The sequence below is a fragment of the Toxorhynchites rutilus genome, chromosome 2 (genome assembly GCF_029784135.1).
Source record: "Toxorhynchites rutilus septentrionalis strain SRP chromosome 2, ASM2978413v1, whole genome shotgun sequence".
Classification (NCBI taxonomy): Eukaryota; Metazoa; Arthropoda; class Insecta; order Diptera; family Culicidae; genus Toxorhynchites; species Toxorhynchites rutilus.
The window spans coordinates 45139070-45160191 of record NC_073745.1 but is presented as its reverse complement, the minus strand read 5'-3'; the positions used below and the strand labels follow the sequence as shown (position 1 = coordinate 45160191).

Below are 21122 nucleotides of genomic sequence, written 5' to 3'. Positions count from 1 at the left end.
AAAGAGGCCTGTGAAAATTGGCTATCCGAGTTTTTTGCCAATAAGGAAGCGAGCTTCTATAAGAGGGGTATTATGAAGTTGGCATCTCGTTGGGAACAAGTCATCGAACAAAACGGCGCATATTTGACTTAAAACAGATGATTGTAATACCGCAGGACTTTTTTGACAGCCTAAATATATATATATATATAGATATATTGTTATATATATCTATATATATGTATATATATATATATATATATATATATATATATATATATATATATATATATATATATATATATATATATATATATATATATATATATATTTATATATATATACATTTTCTTCCGGACTTTCCGGGTTTTTAAAAAAGGAATGAATACAAGATTTAGAACCGGTCTACTCGGTGGTCAAACTAATAATGATTTAATTATTATCCAAAGAGTCGCTACCTGGTCTCAGTCCCTCGCTTATTCTAACACCTCAGCAAATTCTATCCACTCCAGTTCGTTGCCGGCAGGAAAGAGTCTGGTTACGTCTGCTGCAGTTCACACGCTCGTTCGCTCGCCGTCCATTACGCTGACGTCGTCGCGTTCTGGGAATAGTGCTCAAGTTCGCGCGCTATCTGTATTTGCTGATGTTGCAATTCGATGACTTTCTGTTGTTGTTGTTGGAGTTGGATGCGGTCTATGATGTCCGTCTGTGAATCGTTGCTGGTTTCGGGTTGTTGGTTGCTTGCGTTATATATATATATATATATATATATATATATATATATATATATATATATATATATATATATATATATATATATATATATATATAATATATATATATAAATATATATATATATATATATATATATATATATATATATATATATATATATATATATATATATATATATATATATATATATATATATATATATATATATATATATATATATATATATATATATATATATATATATATATATATATATATATATATATATATATATATAAAAGCAATATGAGCGATCGGAGCAAGAGACACATTGCAAATAACCACGCATTAAAGCTTATCGCATACTTTGCCACATACACGGCCCAGACCGAGAAGGATATAAATTCACGTCTATGCTCTCCTTTTTACTATTAGAAAACACTTTCCAGCTTCATTGCACAATGAGGTGTGATATTATCACGCATTTATTCAATAACACTAGTGGCCATGTGGACAGGCTTGCATTCCAGACGGCCTTGGTTCGATCCCCGTTCACATTGTTTGGACTTTTTTTTGGTACAATCCCGAACTGACGTTCAGTCTGAGAGAAAGAGATTTCTGCTCCCATACTTATCGGGTTTTTCAATAAGAGCGCTAGGAAAGTTTTTTTTTAAATAAAACAAAAACAGTTTTAAATACCAAGTCTCGTACAAAAATTCGAGATGACCATTTTCATTTGCACTCTAATGTATATGATTACGTTTCTTCGTCCATAAGTAAGAATCCTTGGCACCTTGCTGTAACCCCATTGTACAGTTTCCGATCGCACAGCTTTCGATTCAGCAAATCAGATGATTTGGTCTTATTTGGAAAACGATAAGCTTCTAGCCCACGTATTCTCTGAATCATTGTGTCGTAGATTATTTGGAATTGTATCTTTTGAGAAATCAGCATTCAAATTTCACCAACGAAAGAGGAGAGCTTTCCAAACAATCGGCTGTCAAAACATCCCTGAACCGACCAGTAGAAGCACTGCGGTAAAATGAGCAGTGTACATTTTTTAAAAAATATACTGGTAATAGGTAATTTTAAATCCTCCCGCTGAACATTTTTCTTATTTTTTACTGTCAGTGGCCTTAATGTCAATTTCATGCATGATGAAATTTAGCATGTCATTAAGAACAAGTTAACTTCTTTTTGCTCAGCGATTTTCGATATGGATAATTCTATTGGATAAAGATATTGTGTGCAATTTTATGTTGCAAACAAAATTTCTTTTGCCAAAACTTGGAAAATGTTGCAGAATACATTTGGTGACTCAACTATGTCGAAGACACGGGTGTATGAATGGAATAAGGTATTCAAAAAATGGCCGAGCAGAGATGAATTGTGGCTGGTGGCGCCATCCTGGTGAAACCACATATCATCCAATTCGGTCCAAAATATTCGGTTATCATTGAGCGGTAGCGATTCCCATTCACAGTAACGTGCCGGTCTTAATCATCACGGAAGAAGTACGGCCCAATGGCACCGCCGGACCATGAACCACACCAAACCGTGATTTTTTCGGGATGCAATGGTGACTCATGGAGTACGTGTGGATTGCTGCCTGACCAATAACGCATGTTATAACGCAAGCCATTCAGCCAGAAATGAGCCTCATCGCTGAGTTTTCGATGAAAATTCGGGTCACTTTCAAGTTTTTGCAGCCCAATTCAAGAACACACAACGCGTCTGGTGGTCGAGCAGCTTCAGTTCTTGTGTCAATTTGATCTCGTAAGGATGTACGCTAGGATCTCTTCGCAATATTCACCACAACGACGTCACAGAGATGGCCAACGCTTGAGAACGACGTGTGAGAGACTGATTTGGGTCTTCCTCAATTGATGCGCTAGCGGCAGCAATATTCTCGACACTACGGCACTGAGCTTACTTTTTTAAGATCACATCAAATACATCTCAGTAAAGCGTTTGCACTGTGCCTGTGGATTAAAATTTTTCCACTAGACACTCAATTGTTGATCTGGCTGGACGATTATGACGACCATAAATTGGACGCAGCGCTCTTAATGTTGAGGTCATTAATTCCGAATTTCGGTAGTAATTTTTAATAATCTCGACTCGTTGTTAAATCGTATATCTTTTCATCATGAAGTGGGAAACCATATACTCAAGGGAGCGGGAAAAAAATATGGTGTTGTTTGCGGTCCCTATCGGTCTACTTTTGTAGCGTGTCTATTGAAATACCTGTTATAACCATAAGTACTGCCAGTAATATTGCTACTACTGCCAATAGAGAAATTTAAAGCGAAAAAGGTAGAAGGGTCTGAGCCTATGGGCACGGACGTAAGTTTGACGTACGACTGTGATTGTTCGGAACAATTGTTTTTTTATGTAATTCTTTCCATTGTGCAAAAATCTGTTATTTTGACTCTTTTGAAACTCCAAATAATGGCCCTGAAAAGGGCCGTTTGTAGTAGCTATGAAATAATGTTCGTTTGCAGACTATGGGCTTTATTCCCGTACACTACACGATGAAAGCGAAATGAACGATACAACATTGAAATACGTTTTACAAATTAGTGAAGTGTCAAAGAAAATAACTGGAATGAACAGAATGCCAGAATGAACACCTTTAAAATAGAAATCATGAATGAAAATTAGCTTTTCCGTATCGAATTAGTGTTCAATGTGAATGGAAAACTTTGTTTTCGTCGTGTAGTTAAATAATCTCATACAAAAATTTTATTTGAAGATAATTTTATGTTATAATGATAAGTTTTAATGGAACAATAATTTCGTATCCAGATGTCGACACCGTACCGTTGTCGCTACGGATACGCTTCATTCCGTTTCCACTGTGAAGTATGTTCTGGAACAGCCATCTTACTAACCCACTCTACCATCTACATCACTCTTATTTCTACACATTGATTGGATGTCGTATTTATTTGACAGAACGAAATAATTCACACAATCTTGTGTTGCACAGAACATCCACGGGAACCAAGTTGAAAGAAAGAATGCATAACACATGATTTACCTTTGCATTCGGTAGCAAAACATACCTCTTTCAATGGTTAAATAGCTCATTTGTTTCACTATTTTCAATACTGATGTCTCTGGCGAAAAAAAAAAATGCTGGATAAATTTGCCGTCTAACGGTATATAACATATAACATATATCGAAAGAACGATTCTGCGTAATATGCATTTGAAAACTCTTAATTTTCGTTACATTTTTCGTAGAGTGACCCCCCCTACATAGAAAACAAAGACGTAGTCCTACGTCAAAATGGGTGTAGAGAGATGTCTCTCCTTCACTATCATCAAGTTTCGCGGACCTATCGATATTTGTGATGAAGTTCGAACTGTACGAGAAGCGTGTGGTAATTGTCGTGTTATTGAAGTGCGGAAGGACGGCAAAACAGATCTACGAGATGCGCAAAACGACTTTCTGTCAACGAACGAGTCTTGTCGAGTACACTTCAACGGCACAAAGCAACAGCTTTTGTGGAAGATAAACCCAGAGAAAGTCGTCCGAGGTCGATACGGCTATACGGCTGCACAATGTCAACCATACCGTTCGTGAACGCGTTCAGCGCAATCCTCTTCGCAAAAAAAAACGTTTAGCTGTCAAAATTAACGTTTCCAAACGTTAACAGCAGAGTAAGTCGTGTTTTGTGGGAAGATTTTCAGCTTGATGTGCACAGGCGATTTGTGAGCCATTAATTGAAGCCCAAAAAAAATCGATTGGAACGATACAAAAAAACACTCCTAAAACGGATTAAAAACGTGGCTAGCATTGAACCAACCAGACTTCATCTCCGCGAATGATTGTACATTTGCCCAGACCAAGTTGGGAGAAGGTGCCAGTGCACGTTCTCATCGAAATTGTTGAAGAATTCTATCGAGATAACAGTCCGCTAAATTCCACTTGCAACAATCCTCGCAGCTAGAGACCCATTGATCCAAGCTTTTACAACTCTGCGTGAAAGAAAGTTGGGACCATTTCGATATAATTTTTCTAAAAAATGTTAATTTTGGATACTTTTATACCTTGAATAAATATTTTAGCTTTTTATCTTATTTTGTTATTTAGTTATGTATTTTCAAATTATCTATGAATATACTAGGTATAGCTGCCGTTTTGTCAGAAAGAACGAACTCCATATAGATAATAGTCAAAAATAGATTGAGTCCCGCTTAATTGACGCACTGTGTACAAACTGTTGTTTAAAAAAAATGAACTACGCCAAGTTGTAGGAATGGATATTCTGATAATAATTACAACACTCTCCCCATTGTTTCTATAATTCTCCGATCTAAACGACAATCGAACTTCCACCGCGCTCAAGAGAGCGCTTCTAACGTCTGGATCCCACCGACCACCAAAGCTCATCACACTTTATCCACCGTTTTCATCCATTTGGGACCGAGAGAGATGCTTCAAATTTCGCTTGTAAACTCACCATCATTTTGTTGAAAGGTCAAACCAATGCGACAGCCGTATCCCGTATTCCGAGCTACTATAGAAGCTGCACTTCCGGCCGGACGATGCCGGACCAGCAAAACCACCGCAAAAACTAAACACAATGCTAAACGCCATTATCTTAAAACAACACCCATCATCAGAGTCATTCTGTTACCTCCATCATCGTCATCATCATCGTCGTCGTCGTCGTCGATGGGGAAAGCAACAGAGTAGAAAGTACTTCGTCCATTCGGAGTCAGAACCGTATCGCTTCATACATAATTCCAGGCTTGAACATCACATCATCACGTGGCAGGGACAAGCACAAGTCCTGTATGGCCACTGGTCAGCAATTCAACAATGGAAAAAGAACGAAAATCCCTACCGGGATTGGATGGAAAACTCCCTTTTCAGGTAGCATCTCAGCTGTTGGGATGGGGTGATCTCTTCTGGTCTTCTGCGTTTCGTTCCAGCGCCGGAAGGTAAAGTTGGCGATGACGACAAGATGAGATGACAAAGGTGCAGAAACAAATGCAAATTCGTCGCAAATGCAACCGGCAAGTTCCAAACTGTCTATGGTGTATTTGGTTTATTTCGACTGTTCGAGTCACTTTTTTGTTCCACCTGAGCAATGCTCGGCATTTTCAAGTCAATCCGCAATCAACTCGAGGACTGTCCTTGTTGTGAATGGGAAGTCCTGTTTATCCCCCGTTTTTCTACATTTCTGTCCTGACAAAGGCTGCCAAATGTGTGAGAATAAATTGCCGATGATTCTCAAACGAGTGCTTTCATCTGTGCATCGGAATTTTGTGAGAAATAAATTGCTCAAGCTTTAAAGGAACGAAATTTTTGTAAAGCACCGGAATCTCAAGTGCACTAAAGCGCCGAGATGGAGAATCCATGAGCTGAAAGCTCCCTTCGACATTACCCCATTACACTCAAACGTTCCTTTCACGAGCACCTTTTTATGGCTAAACCCATTTGTTTGCGTTTCTCCAGTTCGGTCAGTTTTATATGTTTCTTTGTTGTTTCGATTGTAATTTTTGCGCCTCCCACAATGGACCTCTCCCATCCTGATGCGGGGATTCATGCGCTACCAGGGATTCAGCACCCGTCGCCGTGGTGTTGTTTAATGGGCGAAACCGAACACCAATAGCAGCATATGGTACTCTTGCTTGCACTGGCAACCGTTTTATTCGTTTTATTGATTTGATTTTATTAGCCAACATTTTTGGCTCTGGTTTGTGCTTTGATGATCCGGAATGAATGCAGTGCCCACGTCGAAACCCGCACCGAATTAATACAATAACAAGCAGGCAGTTCTCGGTGGTATTCATTACTATCTAGTCCCAACCTAGCGTACGGATAAAAACGATCCTAAGAGGGTCGCATTGGGGCTCGGTGTAGCCGTTACCCAACGCCTTTCATCTCTCGCACAGAGCCATTGATGTTCTATCGTTCGTTTCGTTCGCATGGTGGATTCCTCCCCTGGTTTACCATGTAATGAAAGCGATTAAATTTCCTCCCTTCTGACAGGGACACAACCGGCAAACCGAAGTCTGCTCAATAGACTCACAAACACACAGTGCACATACATATATGCTGACCAACAATCCCAACCTGCAAACAGGAAAGTGTGGCAGCAGAGAGTAAGATCTATTTCCGCAAAATATGTCCCCTGGCCCATGGCCGTCTCCCAAGGTTCCACGCGTTCAATCACACCCACAAACGGACGCACTCGGAAACAAATGAGCACGAGGCAAAACATTTTCATTGGTCCGATAATTTGTGTTTGCAGCAGAGCAGCAAATCGACATCTTTTGCTACTGCTTGAGGACTTGAAGACCCGAGATGATAACAGCAGGCAAACCTCTGCCGCCACGTAACACAAGCTGAATCTGTGAATCCCCCAATTATTCGGATTCATCTAGCAGAGGGCGGCAGACACAAGTTGACAGATTTCAGCTCCAGCTGAAGAGGTTACGTGACATCTAAATTGGACCCTAAGTTACATGTAATTGTGCTAATTGGATTGCAGCAGGAGATGTGGACGAATGGAGACTGGGGAACGGTCCGAGGTAGTCCTCGGTCGTCAGTTATTCCTTCCCTGGTCAATTTTGTGGTTGATCCGGAGACTGCAGTGTGTAAATGCAGGTTATCCGAACTGTGATTTGAGCAGATTAGATTTCCGTCAGTGTCCGGGCGGCTGGAGCACAACACACATTCCGTGTGCGTTCAATGATTTGCATTTTGCAAATTGAATTCTCCGGTGACCACAACCGGAGCTACCGGCGAGTGTCGTTTGAGATCACACAGGCGATAACTGGATTGGAAGAAATCAACACCATTGTGAAATGTACTATCTTAATCTGTGAGTGTAATTTGGTGAGAACTGCTAACATTAATGTTACGGTCGGATGGTTCGAAAAACTAATATCGTGAATACAAAGTCGTACAAATTGATCCGTTTATAGGAATTTTTTTTATAGTGTCGAGTGTGTGATAATTTGAAGTTGGAATAAAAAAAATCAACTTATCCTCATGATAGATTTGTTTCAATCCGCTCTTTTTTATCTATATATTTTCAAACAGTCAAACTGATTTCATTAATCAGATGTATCATCCGAAAACTTTTGTTTTGTATTTTGATTGTCAGATAACTGAAGAATTTCATGTCAACTCGACTGGCCGTTGGCAGTCTTATCCCAATTTTGTACTCAGATTCCAGCACCATCTCAGATAGCAGTGAAACGTTGTGGGTGTAAAAACATGGGTTATTTAAGCAACTTTGCATACTTGAAATATTCGAAAAATAACTAGACTACTTTTGGAAAAAGCCAAATTTTTTTTCTTATTTTTTTACAAAAATTTATAACTTAAAAACCATGATACCTACAAAATTCTTCTTGTTCATATAGGAAATTAGAAATTTTCATAAAAAATACCAAAAAGTTTTTGGAATAAAATTTCGCTGACAAAAAGTTATTTTAAAAATTAAAATTCATTTTTCTCAAAAACGTATTTTTTTTAAATTCCCAAAAAAAAATATATATATATATATATATGAATTACTCTTACAATCTCCACCAAGTCGTCCATACATTGGAAGATGGGCACTTTTATAGAGAAAAAGTTTTTCGAACAACAACTGTTTCATGTTTTCTTTGAAAAAAATACAACTAGCCCTAATTTTGTTTAAAGTGAAGATAGCGATATAGTGTATTCGACAATGTTTTAGATTCTGTTAAAATATAAACTATTGTCGAAAATATCAACTTTCTATCTTTTATAGTTTTTTGGAATATAGATCATTTTTGTATGAAGACTCCCGAAAAAATAATGTTTTACACGTAACATTTTTGTGTGTAAATTTTCACGTTTGACATGTTCTTGACATGTTTCTAAATAGAGAAAAGATAGCGGAGCATGTAAATGCGATAATATATACATAAAAAGGTTACGAATTAAACATTAATACTATTTTTTCAAAGAAAAAAAATGAAAAAGTGGTTGTTCGAACAACTCTTTTCATGTAAATGTGCCCATCGTCCGATGTATGAAAAACTTGTTGGAAATTTTAAGGGCTATTTATATCTATTTTTATTTCCAAAATAATTTTTTTCAATGAATTTTTTTTTCCAAAAAATTCTTTGGTAATTTTCAATGAAAACCTGAGTAATTTCCTATATCTCACTCTCTGACCAACTTTTTGTAGATCTTATAAAAAAATTTAAATTTTACACAATTTTAGATAAAGAATGGAATGTAGGAAATTACTTAGGTTTTCATTAAAAATTATCAAAAAAATTTTTGGAAAATATTTTGAAGATAAAACTTAATTTTTCTCGAAAACTTATGCTTTAAAAATTCTGAAAAAAAATAAATAGCCCTTAAAATTTCCAACAAGTTTTTCATACATCGGACGATGGGCACATTTACATAAAAAGAGTTGTTCGAACAACAACTTTTTCATTTTTTTTCTTTGAAAAAAAAGTATAAATGTTTAATTCGTAACATTTTTATGTATAAATTATCGCAAATTACATGCTCTGTTAACTTTTCTCTATTTAGAAACATGTCAAGAACATGTCAAACGTGAGAATTTACACACAAAAATGTTACGAGCAAAACATTATTTTCTCGGGAGTCTTCATACAAAAAATTATTTATATTCCAAAAACTATAAAAGATAGAAAGTTGATGTCTTCGACAAAAGTTTATATTTTAACAAAACCTAAAACTTTGTCGAATACACTATATCGCTATCTTGACTTTGAACAAAATTAGGGCTAGTTGTATTTTTTTCAAAGAAAACATGAAACAGTTGTTGTTCGAAAAACTTTTTCCCTATGGCCTGTCTTCCAATGTATGGACGATTTGTTGATGATTGTAAGGGCTATTCATATATATATATATATATATATATATATATATATATATATATATATATATATATATATATATATATATATTTGGGAATTTAAAAAAAATTGGATTTTGAGAAAAATGAATTTTAATGTTTAAAATAACTTTTTTTCAGCGAAAGCTTTTTCCAAAAATTTTTTGGTATTTTTTTGTGAAAATATAAAAAAATTCCTACATTTCATTTTGTAGGTATCAGAGTTTTCAAATTACATTTTTTTTTGTGGTAAATTAAGAAAAAAAATGTCTTTTTCCAAAAAGTTGGCTAATTCTTTTTCGAATATTTCATGTATGAAAAGTTGCTTAAATGATCCATGTCTTTACACCCACAATGTTTCACAACTATCTGAGATGGTTACGTGACATCTAAATTGGACCCTAAGTTACATGTAATTGTGCTAATTGGATTGCAGCAGGAGATGTGGACGAATGGAGACTGGGGAACGGTCCGAGGTAGTCCTCGGTCGTCAGTTATTCCTTCCCTGGTCAATTTTGTGGTTGATCCGGAGACTGCAGTGTGTAAATGCAGGTTATCCGAACTGTGATTTGAGCAGATTAGATTTCCGTCAGTGTCCGGGCGGCTACACCCACAATGTTTCACAACTATCTGAGATGGTGCTGCGAACTCCAAAGACGAGTTGGCATGAAATTCGTCAACTGGTCGAATTATAACGATCTTCCCAGCCATTCCATGTCAAACCGATATAATGGTACTCAGATTTTCATGAAAAATGATCGTTCCTAATCGCAAAATATTGGACCCGTATTTTGAATGTTAACTGTGTACTGGGAAACTTCTATATAACGTACCCTCGTTATAACGTACCCTCGATATAACGTCACTCGATATAACGTACACATTTCCAAAGTGTAAAGGAACAAAAAATTCAATTTTTTTTTCCTGTTAGAACAATGAATTATATGTATTGCGATGCTAAAACAAGTTTTGTACCTTCAATCAATCCCGAAATATAGCTGATTTTGTGATTCCGGATTCTAAATGAATCATGCTTCAATCAACAGTACGAAGGGAAATATCATGAGAAGGCTGGCTCCGTCTTCTGATTGAAGTTATCCATTAACTTTACTAAAACAGCAACACAATAATATATTATAGACTACGTTTGTAAGTACTTCATTATGCTTCGATATAACGTACAATTTTGAAAGTGAAATGTACGTTATATCAAAGTTTACCTGTAACTACTGTAATTTTGTAAATATTGCAACAAGACTTGTTTCAGCAGGTGAATTGTCATTCTAGGTCATCCCCAAAATCATTGCAAAATTTAATGTTGATACTTTCAGTGGTTTTCTTTCTATCGATGGAATTTCATGTGATTTAGAGTATATAAACTATATATGTATTCAAAATTGTGCTGTGAGTGAAAGAAAGCTGAATGTAACTGGTAACTGGATCCGATATTCGTTTGATTACAAAAATATTGTGTTTGTCGACGAAAGCGTTGGGAAAACATACAAAAATTTGTACCAGTATAATTTTGTCCATCGCATATTAGAGTGGCAAAGAAGATGGTCATTTCGAATTTTCCAACGGAGCTTTCTGAAAAACGTTGATTCCCGCGAAAAAATACCCTATGCAAAGTATCAGCTCAATCGAACTTTGTTTACTAATGTCGCAAGGACTTTCAAGTTTAAGTTTTTTGAAAACCGAAAAATCACCCAAGGGTAAAGTGACCAGATGGTCAGAGGTCTAACGCGGGACACAAAAAACAAAACGTTATGTATATACGTTATGTGAACATAAACCATAGTTTAGAGAGTCTCATTTATTCGTGAAACTCTTAACATGTGTCCTAGCAATTAAACCTGACATGTAATCACTCAGTTGTGATTTTTCGGTGGTTTAGATTTTGTTTACGTCTGAAAATTTTTCACTCGGTCAGAGCATTTAGGCAAGCACGATTTAAATTCTACAATTTTCTTGCAATTATCGAATGGAATGCTCGAAAATTCCAATCCATTTTTCATCGATTTTAGTGTTAACGTATGCATTGAAAAAATGGACTAATTTCGGATGGCGATGAAAAAAACTACAAAAGATAATTAAATGGAACAAATTTTCCTTAAATGTTAGGTTTATTAAGCCTACGACAAAAATGATTCAAGGCTGTTGGTTCGCAGCAGCAAGCAACTTGATGAGTTTTTCATACTGCCAGCTCAATCCCACAGCGAAGGAGTTGGACATTTTGAGGTACTTTGTGTCCGCCAGATATAGTCAATCTGGTATTTACAATATCCTCTCTCTGCCGCTCCTTAAGCCGGGAGATCGAAGCAACCGGTCAAATGATGAAGGAGAATCTGGCCAAAATAGACATTTTTATGCCGAAGCGTCAGACGAGACCGACCGTATCTGAGCAGAGGCAATCATCCAGAAGGAGTAGCTTGAGGTACCGGTGAAAAACTTCTTTCCGGTTAAAAAAGTGAAAAACTTATTTTCGTACTCACAATGAAACATAGAATAGAATACATAGAATATCAACGAATACAAGGGACCGGATACTTTACGTTCCCCAGATACCCACATCAAGACGATTACATCAAGTTCTCCAAGAAGGTCATTCTCTGACAAACGAGAAGAGAATGTCCAAGCCGCTCTTCATTCGAGACTTATGGTAAACTAGGAGATATACAGTACGAAGTGCTTGCCGGATGTTGCGAAGGTGATGTGGTCGAACCTGGGATCAGCCCATTATGCCAAAAGATCACTGGAGGATGGATCGGGTGGAGTTAAACCGCCAACCTTCCCAACATCCCCCAGCTGCGACCTATAGAAAACTTTTGGGCGAATGGCCAAAATGAAGAGATAACCGACCACCAAAGCCAAGAATAGGTAAAAGAACACGCTGACATACATCTTCTCATCGGACATAGTTGAGGTTCCGGCCAACTTCCGTAAGGCCGCCAAGCGTTTCATTTACGATACTTCATCAAACAACCCTGTCTGTTCCTGTCCAGTATACACTAGTTATTCCGGCTCACGTTGGTCCCTGCGGATCAATAGGGGATTTTTATAAAAAAACATTTTTTAATTTTGTTGCTGTCGTTTCCATTTGACACTCTCTAAACAAAAAGTCCACTGTCGGTGCGACGAATCCAGCTCAACGTATTAATCTTTGGATGCATTGGAAGATCTCGTGAACAGTCTGTCAAAACAAAGTTTTTTTTGTGGTTCATCCATTTAATAAAATCAACATGATCAAATTGTAATATTGAAATATATTGATATCGCGGGACATTTTCGTATCTTTTGCCAAATGCGGGACGTTTCGCGGGACGTAATCTTACGCGGGACATTTTGTTGAAATGCGGAACTGTCCCGCGTAACGCGGGACGTCTGGTCAGTTTACCCAAGGGAGAAGCATATGAAATCGGGGGTTTAAAAAAAATTGTCAAAAATTGACTTTTTGGGACTTGGTCGATTTTCCGACTAAAAAGTCTATTATATTAAAAAAAAAACGATATAACAATAAATCCCGATGTCAACATTTCAACATAAACATTTCGATGATCAGCTTAAAAGTGAATATTAACGTTTTACGCCCGACACCTAAAATATTTTCTCGAGACTCTTGAGAATATTTTGGCCAAATTAAGCGAACACTTCAGAAATACTCTAAAAACATTTATAAACAAATACAAACGTATACACATAATAATATTTTACCAGTTTATTTGTCTATGTGTCGAAAAAAAACTTTACACTCTGTAATTAGTTGACACTTTGCATCAGCTGGGAGCCGCTCGAGTTGCCACTTCAAGTAAGCCAGGCGGCGCAGCAGCGCTTCTCGATTGCAAAGCGCTAGGTTTATTCCTAAGGACCGCTCTTAAAACCCTCACTTATAATTGTTGGTGAATATTTTCCTACAACGGCTTTGATTATCGAACAGAATTCAGTGGTATGCTGTGAAATATTGAGAAGGATTATAGGGAATTTGTGCAATGATTGTACTCTCGACACATTGACTCATTATAGTCATAGTTTGCGCAGTGACATAATACTTAAACAATGATATGAGACCATAAATATCGTCATTGAAGGTTGAGATTCACACTATTAAAAAGCCCCAGACAATTAGTGAGTCGAAGGTGACACGATACCTTGTCTGAATCAAGCTATTATGCAGCCACAGACTGAAAAAAAATCCTTGATTATTGATGTACATAAATTTTGAGCAAATATTTAATAAACATTGCCTGACTAAGGAGTTCTAATCAAGAACATAATAGATTTCCTGAGAAAAGCTGGGACACTCATGGAAATATGAAACCAAATGCTGTATATAGGCTTTAAACGAAAGAGATTATTTGTACAAGCCATATGAGACCTTGTATTTTCGTTATAAATACTCGTTGAATTTGAATTAATTGAGTAGTATAATTTTAATTTTTTTTTTGGGCCAAAGTAGTGATTGAGCCATTTTTGCAATTTCTCGTGAGACTCGGTGGTTGCGTGTCCATTGATGAGGACAAATGGTAGCCGATAGAACAAAATCTGGCAATATGCCGGATGCGGTAATTGATTCCAATTGAGTAGCTTAACCGTTTTCCTGACCGGTAAAAGGAAACCTAAACACAGAACAAGCATGAAAAAATGAACGATTTTGAATGCTCATAACTTGAACATTTCTTAATAGGTTGGAAAAATGTTGTCATCAATTGATAGGAAATATTTGTACGCATCTATTAAAATGAATAAAATGTTATTTTTCATGAGATCAACAATTTAATAATTGCAAAATGTCAAGCGTTATCTAAACGCTCTGATTGCCATGTTTTGATCGGCCCGATTTACGGTTTTCTCAACATAGACTTCAAAACCCAGTACTGTTGGGGAAATCGGCATTGCAAATCCATGCAAGTCGGGGGTATTTTTGTTCCCACTGAAACGTGTTCCCTAACACAGACAGAAGTCAATGTCAAAGAGACCGGGCAATTCGGCATTCCAAATAAATGTAAGTCGGGGGCGTTTCTATTCACGCCGAAAAGTCTTTCCCTAACACGGACTTAAATCGAATGTATCTGGAGAAATCGGCATTGCAAATCCATGCAAGTCTGGGGTTTTTATTCCCACCGAACTGTGCTTCCCACCACCATGGAGCCTGAAGAAATCGGCTTTGCAAATATATACAAGCTGCGAGTACTTTTGTACGAAATATGTTTCCCTAACACGTATTCTAAATTGAGGAACCTGGGAAAATCATCATTTCAAATACCGGGACGAATGAACTTTCAAGCTTAAAGTTTCAATAGTATAAAAAATAGAAGTTGAAGTTGTTGATTCATGCAAGCCAGGGGTACTTCTGTAGCCCAATGCTTTTTTTTACACTCCGAAATGTGTTTTCTTAACACGGACTACAAAAGCGGGCAATGCTGATGAGGATTCTAGAAAACAATCAGCGTTCCAATTATAGAAGCTGAACAGGTATCGTTTTCTGGATTGGAGTTCCGTTGAATCATCAAACAGTTGAATCACTCACGCATCCTCCTTCCATCTCGCACTGGAAATTACAATTTACGTCAATCAAAGCTTCCATTTATTTAATTACCTCCTTTCCCCAGGGAGAGCACCGATAAGCCAGTGAATTTCACCTCAGCTTCCGCCCCCTCCCACACCCAGAAGAACATAGAAAGAACGGAAATCCAATTGTCTACGTGTCACCGGATAGCACGCCTTTGCAAAATATATGTACATATGTACAGTCTCGGTCCCCTCTTTTCCCGAAGACGAAGCTCGTCAATCGCGTAATTCACGCGAGAGAAAAACAAAGAAAAATCATCCAATTCCGAGCTTGCACGCAGAAATCTTGTCGCCTTGGGCCACTCACGCGATCAAGCGCGAAAATTCGTTATCATTCCTCCCCCTTCGGTCACGGTCGTTGTTTCCGAAACAAATCTAGAGAAGCAAGAAAGTCGCTACCCCCTTCCCCCCGTGCACGCACACCCAGCACACAGAAATAAAGGAACTCTCTTACCCTAATCAGATGATGTTTGCGATTGATATCGCTCAGTTTGAACATTTTGCACCAGTGCAGGGTGTTGTCGGCCCGCGGCAATTCCACGTCCTGATTGCGCAGCTCCATGATCTTCATCCGGGCGTCGAGCTTGATTGGGGACTGATTCACGCGTTGCGTCAGAAAAAGCGAACGTGCCTGCTTGAAGGCCTCCGCCGGGTCCGGAAGGCTACCGGGCGTGTAGGAGGACCCGTGTGGTTCCTCGTCGTGGTACATGAAGATCACGCGCATGGTGTCGTTCTGGAATGAAAAAGAAAGGAGATTGGTTGATAAGAGCAGGAAACAAAAAACAAGAACACTCTTTCTAGATGACTTTTAGCTTTTCGGGGATGGCTCAATTTATCGGAGCCATTTTCCATCGTCTTTTTTTCTGGTGGATAAGACAACAACAGCCAGACAATCCATGTCGGGTATCGTTTTTCTCCTCATGACAATACAGCTATTAATTGTCTAGATAAATGGGTCATTAGGATAATTAAATTCTCGTTTCACAGTTCAGTGTGTCCGAAAGTGGCGCTTGCTTGCGGTGCTCGGAGCTCGGAGTCGAGATTCACTTTCCTGTTGTGAAACAGCACCCAAGGTTTTCACAATCAATTTATTGCACTTGTTTCGACCAAGAGAAAGACTGCAGTTAGCACTATCCGCTATGCTCTGGGATCATATTGACGGTGCTTTATTTCAGAGCATTAATTTGTCCGAAGATAGCACTGCTTTCTAGAGCAGTCGTCCAGAAACATCGCTCTGCAACTTTATTCGAGACTTTGGAAGGGGATGCACACGAAACTCGAACAGAAGACCAACTTGCCAATCCGTGTTAGACATGTCATGTTGGACCGAAAATCGAAAATGGAACGATAGAATAACAAAAAGAACGAAAACATAGCTACAGTGTCATAATTTTTCACTTAGCCTCGAAGCGCACGACGTGGATGGTGGAACTTTTCGCCACTGGAAATCTTCTGCCCGTTCCTCCTTCGATACAAACTAAACGATTCATCCCTGCCTGCACTATTCGACCGTTGAATGAGAGTGACCATAGAATGCCGGAGGATGACTCCTCCGGTTATCGGAGGCGACAGCAGACGAGAAAGTTTCGATGCTACTAACAAGCAAATCTTGCGGAAAGTTGATAATGTTAATAGTTATGTGTTTTTTTCATCCACATGCACACTCGTTCTTCTCGTGCGACGCCCACGCTCCCCATAATGATACATCGTTATCTGCAGGTTAGCGCAGACATTGCGCAACATGGTCGAGAAGGTGGTGATTTTTACGAAAGTTTGAAGCTTGTTAATTTATATTTGGCAAGTCAAGGTGCTCTCTAAACCTTTTTGAGGTGGATATTAATTTGACATTCTTCCGTTGAGTGGGTAGCACTGTTCGACGCAGTTGTGCAATTCATGACTATTTTTTTCTTATAATAATAAAAATTTATTACATTTTATCTTGCATTCAGTGACCATTTTGATGAATAAATTCTATGGATTTTTTTAAATGATTCGAAATTTTTTCTAGTGGTCATGTATGGAGATATCGGAGAGACGTAATCGATAGAGTCAGTGAAGCGCCTGCACGTACCCATACAGGATGCCCAAGTAAAACATAGTAGCTAGAATTTGGACATAAAAGTGTATTAGTTTGCACAAAAAGTGTATTAGTTTGCACAAAAGCATAATGCAACAAGCATATGTGCGGGAATCACTACATGGTTATTCTACAAACTGAAGATATGAACCCCAATGGTCCAAGCATATGTACAGTAATTTACATTTAACACGATATGCCGAGGCACCAGTCAGTGTCGCATTGGAGGCGATTTTGTAGTTAGACATTGGCAATTAAATTGGCACAGTGTCGACGTCTGGTGGCGACTTTTAATGTGGAGCCATCATTTGGTCCCCGAACTCAATGTTTACAAAAATGTCCATTTAGTTGTAAAAATGTACAATTTAACGTGTCGCATTACAGGTCTGTTCAATTAACTGAATGTCGCATTAAATGTAACTTACTGTACTTGAATCAGTACAAACTCAATCCTTAAACTTCAGCTATGACCCATTATGTGCGGGTAGCTATACCTACCATCAAATGTGTCGTACATTTACTCACACGGAGCAAGTGCATGACTAAATGGGTGCCAATGAAAATGGTCATCTCGAATTTCAGAAAGTTTCCCCATACAAAATGTTCACCACCTCGAAGAAACACCCTATGCAAAATATCAGCTCAATCGAACTTAAAGGAGAGTGGCGCAAAGTGATCAAAGTTTGAGTTTTTTGAAAATCGAAAAATCACCCAAGGGGAGAAAATGAAATCGGGGTTTTTAAAAAAAAAAATTGATGCTAAATGTCTTAAAATTGCATGAAACGTTGAGATCTCGTGTCATTTCTAGTTTCCCTTTTTGTCAAAAATCGACACTCTGGGACTTTTTTGGAGAACGAAACGAAACGTATGGTTTTGGGTACCAATGAAAATAGTTATCTCGATTTTTCTTTCGACACTAGCTGCGAAATGTTGATTAGCACGATAATATACCCTATGCAAAATATAAGCTCATTCGAACTTCATTTATTAGTGTCGCAGACGTTAAAATTTGAGTTTTTTTGAAAAACGAAAGATCACCGAAAACTAGGGGTTTCAAATTGTTGTATGCCAAATGTTTTGAAATTGCTTTAATCGTCGAGATTTAATGTTATCTCGAAAAAAAAAATTTTTGGCACTTGGTCGTTTTTCCGTCTGAAAAGTCGATTTTTGACAAAACATATTTTTTCCAGATAACTGTGAATCTTGACGTGTCATGTAATTTTAAGACATTTTGCATCAATAAATTTGTTTCGAAAACCCCAGATGTTCTTTATTTCCCCCCTTGGGTAATTTTTCGCTTAGAGGGGGACCCCTGTCTGGAAGATCGAAAAAAAATAATTTTCGTGATTTTTTTCGGGTGTTAGGAATAAAGTAAAGTGTTCAGGTATTTTGGTTATTGTTTTAGGTAAGTTTGAAGATGTATTTTCCATTTTTGACGTAGGACTACGTCTTTCATTTCTATACCAGGGTGTAAAATCAAAGTTTCGAAAACGAAAGCGTTACGCCGGAGACCGAGATTTTGAGCGTTAATAGCTCCTAAACAACTGAACGAAATGGTATGATAAACACTTCATTCGAAGATAAAATGTCTACGCGTTCTATACTTGTTAATTTCTGATCCAAAAACTTGTTTCAATAGTCTTAAAATTGCTTTCAAAACAGGTTACTTATATACCAATCGGTATATAAGGGAGCGCCGCTCGGAAATCCACTTAGTTCTAATTGAACAGCGATTGGAGCATGTTGTCGCTGTTGTGGTGAAGCTCTTCGTTTTTCATGAAAGCGCGAATGAACGGTGTCACCAAGAGCCTGTTTGTGCACCTTAGGCCAGAAGGGAATCCATCAGGAGGAGAGTGATGCCACAAACGGTTCCCCGGGAAGATTTCGAAGCAGCCGCTACACACACACACCTCTGGGAATATAAAAATACATTCATGTGAAAGAGTTTATTTGAATGTTTTCTATTCATGTAACACTGTGACCAAATACATTTGGTTACAACGCAACGCATCGCAATTAACAGAATAGCTTCTGAAGATTATTCTTCCCCATCAGTAGGATATTTCCGTATCCAATATTGTAGGCGCCCGCAATCGATTATTGCTCAGTCGCCGAAAGTTCCGAGCTCAGAGAGTTCATTCCCCTCTAGTTTGCCTTCCAAATTGCCATCGTAAACCACGCCTTCTCTCGATTCAATCACGCAAAAAAAGCATACTTAAGCGATATTCTGGTGGTGAGATGCATTCATTTTTCGTGAGGACATCGACAAGACAACATCGTTGCTGAGGGTGCTGGACGGCGACGGATCGAGATCTGCCCTGAAACGCAAGCAGTTTGTTTGAACCTGTGAGGGAGCACAGAGAAGCCGATCCTTCAGGAGAAGAGAAGGTGACCATCGAAGCAGCCGCTGCACACATACATACACGCACGGAATTCTTTCCGTTTGGATGCCATTCAGCATCGAGAAAGATCCGGAAAATAATCTGCCAGTTCCTCACGGAATTTAAAAATACATTCATGTGACAGAGTATATTTGAATGTTTCCTATCCATGTAACACTGTCACCAAATATATTACAATCAAGTGCTATTAACAGATGGTTATCGAGCATTAACCACTGGTGAGCTTCCAGTATCGAGGAAAATGTGGTAATATCTAATCGTTACTGAAAATAATCTGCCAGTTCCTCTGGGAATTTAAAATTACATTCATGTGAAAGAGTTTATTTTAATGCAGTTGGGAAAAATGCTGAACATTCACCATTCAACCGTCTCCAGAGTGTTGAAGTGGTTCCAGGAGCGGTTGACGTTTGACCATGGCAAAGGAGCTGGAAGAAAACCGGAACCGGTGAACAAAAAGACGGAGGGAAAGGTGGAGCGGATGATTAAAGCAAATCCCAACGTCTCAAGCCGTGATTTAGCTAAAAAGATCGGCATGTCGTGAGCCTTTCGTGACAAAGGGCACAGTAAATGGCAAGATCTACAAATCTGAGTGCCTCGAGAAGCGACTTTTGCCGTTCTTGCAGCAGCACGACGAAGCTCCGCTATTTTGGCCAGATTTGGCATCATGCCACTATTCTAAAAGTGTCCTGGAATGGTATGAGGCCAATTCTGTCCATTTTGTTCCAAAGGACATGAACCCGCCAAACTGTGCGGAGCTGCGCCCGGTGGAGCAGTACTGGGCAATAATGAAGCGGGAACTTCGGAAGAGCAAGAAGACAGTCAAAGACGAGAAGGACATGTTAAGAAAATGGAAAAAAACTGAGAAACTGGTACCGGATGACACTGTAAAGACTTTGATGGAGGGCATCAAGCGAAAATGCGTTCAATTTTACACTCAAAACTCCATCGATTAACTTTTCTTTTGATTTTTGAAATAAATATATGTATAAAACTACCCTAAAATGTTGGTTTGATTCTAAACATTATAAAAAAATTGGCATGAATTTTCGGTGTCGCAATTTCGTATTCGCCCTTTAGAATAAATCCCAATGAATGAAACTTTAGGACAATACCTAAAGCGTTACATAGGGGTTTTTGGAAATTCGGAAAATTGCCAAAATGACGGCCATTTTAGTTAAAAATGAGTTATTTTTTATAAAAAATCACTGTTTAGAAGCTCATAAAAATCGAAAAAATGAGATATCAAGAAAACGGCTATGTAACGCTTTAGATAATTCATTTTTACATGCTGATAACAAATTTCAGCCAAATCGGTCGAGTAGATCCATAGATATAGATACCGTCAGTTGAGAACACATGGTTTCAAGAAAAACGCGTTTAAAGATTCGTACAGCAATACTATATCCCTTGAAGTGACTTCATACTTTTAGCTGTAACTCTGTATCGAAATATCCTTTTAGGACAATATTTCTGAGGGCGGATAAGCTTCCCAAAAATGCAAAAAAACAAAAC

At 38.1% G+C, this 21122-nt stretch overlaps 1 protein-coding gene across 1 annotated transcript in view; it reads right to left on the bottom strand.

Moving 5' to 3' along the window:
* The window catches only part of LOC129764237 (MOXD1 homolog 2-like), a 461156-nt gene that overhangs the window by 39487 nt on the left and 400547 nt on the right, over nucleotides 1–21122 (bottom strand). Inside the window, exon 4 of the mRNA XM_055763120.1 lies at nucleotides 15586–15864. Coding sequence (XP_055619095.1) covers nucleotides 15586–15864 — 279 coding nt within the window. The remainder of the gene's footprint in view (nucleotides 1–15585; nucleotides 15865–21122) is intronic.